We start from the raw sequence: 4950 nt of genomic DNA, 5'->3' as shown, positions 1-4950 counted from the left end.
TTAAACTACATCTTTTACAATATCATCGAATATCGTTAGCACTGATAAGTTGCTCCCTGAATATAAGCCAAAATAATAAATCCATAACGACATTATTCCTCTTGCATGAAGTATATGAACTATAGTTTCACAGACTAAATTACTAAATGCAATATACAATTATTTTTCTAAAATAACCTCATTACGAGAAGGAATACTCAATAAAGTAGTGTATGACATCTTTATTTTACTCAGGACAAACACACACACACACAGACTCCTGATGATATCCTTCTCATCCATTCCTGGTTAACAAATCCACAGTTATATACATGCACACAGTTTGTAATACTATATTGGTTTGCAATGCTAGAAAGAAATCGCTTGCATTTAGCACATTTTGTTTACATCTGTAATTATTGCGCTGCAGAGTGAGAATGGCGGTGTATTTTTTTCTCTCTATGTAACTCATACATCAGGTGAAATCAGCATGTCTACAGGCTTGCAGAGAGTTGGGGTTCGAAGTAATGGGAGAGCAGCTTTACTCGTCGGCAGGCAGCACAGCGTCCAGCACGGGCTTGAGGCCGTTGATGGCGTGGTCCAGGTAGGTGCCGATGTATGGGCGCAGGTACTCTCCGTACACTCCCAGGGCACCAGAGCGGGCTCTGTCAACAGCTGGGCCGAGCTCACCTGCCATGCCACTGGAGGAGAGAGAGAAAGATCGAGCCAACATTAGGTGAGGTCACACACACACACCATGGTTCTATTGGAAACGTGTAGGTCTGCTGTGTGTATATGACTGTTGTTTTTTTCTATGGAAGTGACAAAAATAGACAATAGACAAAAAAATATTATAGAGATGAATAAACCTAAATGAAATTCAAACTGAGCTGAACAATTGTGAGTAAGGGTGTGGTCACAATAGGCAAGTCGGTGAAGGTATTTCTTAGTGGCTTGCAATAAAATAAACAAGTGACAAACAGTACATTTACCAGACACTGTTGTCCAAAGTGACTTACATATGTCAACTATATTACAAGGGATTAAATTGTCTCCGGAGCAACTTCGGGTTAAGTGTATTGCTGTAAGGTACAACGGTGAAATCCAGAAATTTAACCCATAACTACTGCACACTAGCCCATCTCCTAAACCACTACACTCCCCACCCATGGTGGTAGCTTATTTAGTGATGACTGGACACATATTCCATTAGGCTTATCTACAGTTTGAGTGGGAATCCCTTTATCTCAATTCTAGGCTCTATGAGTGCAGGAGAGTTATGTAAAAAAGCGGGACATTGTGTTGATGTCACAAGACTCACGTAATGACTTTGACGGCGTTCTGCATTTTGGGATCGGCCTGCAGGGACTCAATGTACTCCTTGATCATGGAGGCCTGGGGGTTGCCCTCGGCGATGGGGCCCGCGGCACCCTGGGCTTTCTTGTAGGCGTTCAGCAGGCGTTTGTAGAAGGTGGCCTTCAGCTCCTCATACTTGTCTACCAGCTCCTTGTCAGGCTCAGGGGCACACAGGCACATGGACACTGGGGGGGAGGAAGGAGTGAGAGAGAGAAAGATGGATGAAGAGGGGAAAGAGAAGAGAGAGAGAAGAGAAAAAATACTTTTAATAAGCAACTAGTTCACCAATAAAGAGTTAATTCACAAATCTTTCAACAAAGAATAAACTCTCATATGCACAAATGTAATTTGCTGCACTAGTATTGATAATAACTAGCAGGGAAGTGAGTAGAGGATTCACAAATGTGTTGGTAATGGTGTCGGAATGCGCTAATCTGAGTTTGTGATGCTGCCTAAATGTAGATGAAAGCTCATGGATGGGTGGTTGAGAGTTTGTTGAACTTTGAGGCCAGATAACCTTAGCTAAGTAGAGGTCAGACTCTGTGTGCTTCTGTATCTGAGTCTACCAGGACAAAGTTTTGTTAGTGATGCAAAGAAAGCTTTACCCAGGAGTATCAAATATAGTGCAACCACACTGATCAGACTTGGTTCACAGGACACAGCAAAAGGATCATAGAACTATAATTACAGAATGCCTAAGTATTACCATTTTGAAATATCCCTGCAAAAACTAGTCAATGCATGAGATGCATTCAAAAATTGCAGGTCAAATAGTGGGCATGATTTAAGCATTAATTTGCCATCTGCCATCTTTGTACTCATTTAGTAATGAGGGATAACTATGCATGTCATGCAGGCTTACCTTGGAGTGCCACAATAAGGGCCAACACCAGTTTCGCAGACATGTCTAAAAGAAGAAAAAACAGACACCAAACAAAACAAATTTCTGGTTCATGCATAAAATATAACACAGGATTTGGCATAACAAAATCATGAACAGAATGCGTCTACTGCAGACTACATATATACTGCAAGGAATCTAAGTAAATGTGCAAACAGCATTTCCCATTTTAAAATAATATGGGTAAGTCATGTTTTAAAGACCCCATGAAGCCTTAGAAAGTCGACAGGCACTGAAGACCATTTCGAATTAACAGAAAGTGATGCACGTAAAGCTAAAGATCTATGCAGAGTCTAAATGTATAACCGAGCAGTACAGCTGTGCAGTAAGTGTACAGTACCTCCTTCTCTTTGGCTCTGAAGGTCCTGGAAGTGAACGTTTGAGGGCAGGGAGTGAACTGACAGCTTCTGAGTCCTGCTGAAGCCACAGTTATACTGTCGGCTAACGGCCCTGTCTGCTTGTCCAATCCAATGTCATCTGAGGACCTCTCACACACACACACACACACACACACACACTCATACACACAAACACACACACACACACACACACACACACACTCTGAGAATTGATGACCTCTGTATTCCTATAAGTGAAACTCTCTGGCAGTCTCACCCCCCACCACCCCTCTCTCTCTCCCCTTTCCATTTTTTATCTCTTACACACACACACACACATTCACACAAAGGTGCACGTGTGCGTGCACACACACACACCCACACATACACACACACACACACCAGATGCACAAGCAGCTGATGAACCCACTGTTCCTATGGGACAAACACTAACAGGCCGGTTTACTTTCACAAAGTCCATTTCGCCCACGGCATGAACTTACACCAGTCAAGCTAACAGCCCTGTGCAAATATACAGCTGTTACAGCTATCATGAACATGGTAATCACAGGGTGACAGAATTTTATCAATCACTCATTAGCTCTGTAGCCAAGTACTAGTTAGCTAGTACTGCTAGTATTGCACAGCTGTACTATATATCCAATCACTCAATTCAGATTAATTTGAAAAAATGACTAATTTCTGTTGTGTGTTTATTTGAATTGCTTAAAGGACAATGCCACCGCAAAATGAACCTAGGGGTTAATAACACATGTGTACCGAGTTTGACTGTTCTCTGGGATATGTTTTCATGCTAATCGAATGTGACCAGTTTTATAGCAACCCGCTAATTAGCTTATAACGCTAGTCTTAGGGGCACAGAGTAAATTAAAAGCATCCAGTCATAGAACCTGCATATATTTGGTCACATGTCACATGACTCAATCCATTTCTTTATAACCAGTGTTGCTCAAATCTCATCTTTTACATACATTTGATCCTTGTTTTCATCCACATACTTCTCCAGTTTTGCCTCTTCCTCTCTATATCCATCTTCCTCTCTCATCCTCCTCTTCACCCTCCTCTTCCGCTCCCAATCCCTCTTCCTCTCTCATCCCTCACTTCATCCTCCTCTTCCTCTCTATATCCATCTTCCTCTCTCATCCTCCTCCTCCTCCTCTCCCTATCCCTCTTCCTCTCTCATCCTCCTCTTCATCCTCCTCTTTCTCTCTCCCTTCCCCTCTACAGGATTCCCCTCTTATCCTCCTCTTATCCTCCTCCAAGTGCTTCGTCTTATTTGGCTGTTTTTTGGAGTTTTGACATAATGAGCCAAATTCTGCAAAAAGTGTGTGAGCAATAGACATAAACGTTAAGTGTCTTCACACCTGACAGTGTGTTTAATCAGTTGGTTCATGGGTAGCCTGGGTTTTCCCATGCTGCCTTACGCGCGCGATTTAATTCACGCTGCTAGGCAGCCTGGATTCTATGGATGAGCTATGTACAGACGCATTTGATAGACATTCGTAGCGCCCAATAAACGGCTCTGGTCATTCGTAAACCACGTTTCAAATACGAGAAAATTAATGTCTAGTTCCCAGACCCCATCTCAATGAGATGACGTCTGACGTTAGCCAGGCTAATTCATGGGTGTGGTATTTTGGAAAATTGAAATTGCAAAGTTGTGACATTTTTGTGTCTAAAGTAGAGAAATGTGCTTAGTGGTTTGCTAACTGTGGAATACTTTTGATTTTAGTGTTAAAGCAATAAAAAACACCTGTGTATGGGAAGCATACAGTAAGCATAGTATTTATAATATTGTATAGGAGAATTGCATTTGCTGCATGTTGCATTTAAGCACCCAGTTGTCAGCTTGCTCTGAATTTTAGCCAGACAATGGCTGTTTCATTCATGCACAGAGACAGGCTATTGAATGGTATGATGTTTGTACAAAGGTTCATGGATCTAGGCCGATGAACAGACTGATAGACTCACTGAACCTTTGCCTCTGGAGCATGGAACATGCCTGTTCAGCAATCTTTGGAGTCAGGCCATTTTTATTTGAGTTCACCCTCTCTCTCCTCTCTCTTTTCTCCCCCTCTCTCTTTCACTCTCTTCCTTTTCTATGTCATGTTCATTACTTGCTGACTTATCATTCCCTCATTGGTTCCCTATCCCCCTCTATTGTGTATCATACACCATAGATTGCATTCATTCAGGGAAGAACCATAAAAATGTTGTCCAATTTTTACTTGCATGTGGTCAAACATTGGTCATTTACTGTAATACTTATGATTCATTTCTACTCAACTCTACTAAATGTTTGAATCCACATCAAAGGCAAACACATACATATAGTACGACAGAGTAAGAGCAGGC

The 4950-nt window shown here is 41.9% G+C and overlaps 1 protein-coding gene across 1 annotated transcript; it reads right to left on the bottom strand.

The window, feature by feature from the left end:
* Positions 1-206: 206 nt before the first annotated feature.
* Positions 207-2689, bottom strand: apoa2 (apolipoprotein A-II). Its single transcript, XM_048261552.1, has 4 exons — positions 2577-2689; positions 2198-2242; positions 1301-1520; positions 207-680 (listed from the first exon to the last, which is right to left on the bottom strand). Exons 2-4 carry the CDS (start codon positions 2238-2240, stop codon positions 521-523), a joined length of 423 nt encoding a protein of 140 aa, XP_048117509.1. The 5' UTR covers positions 2241-2242; positions 2577-2689; the 3' UTR covers positions 207-520.
* Positions 2690-4950: the final 2261 nt, after the last annotated feature.

The sequence above is a fragment of the Alosa alosa genome, chromosome 13 (assembly GCF_017589495.1).
Source record: "Alosa alosa isolate M-15738 ecotype Scorff River chromosome 13, AALO_Geno_1.1, whole genome shotgun sequence".
NCBI lineage: Eukaryota > Metazoa > Chordata > Actinopteri > Clupeiformes > Clupeidae > Alosa > Alosa alosa.
Note: the sequence above shows the minus strand (reverse complement) of the source record. Positions and strands in the feature narration are given on the sequence as shown.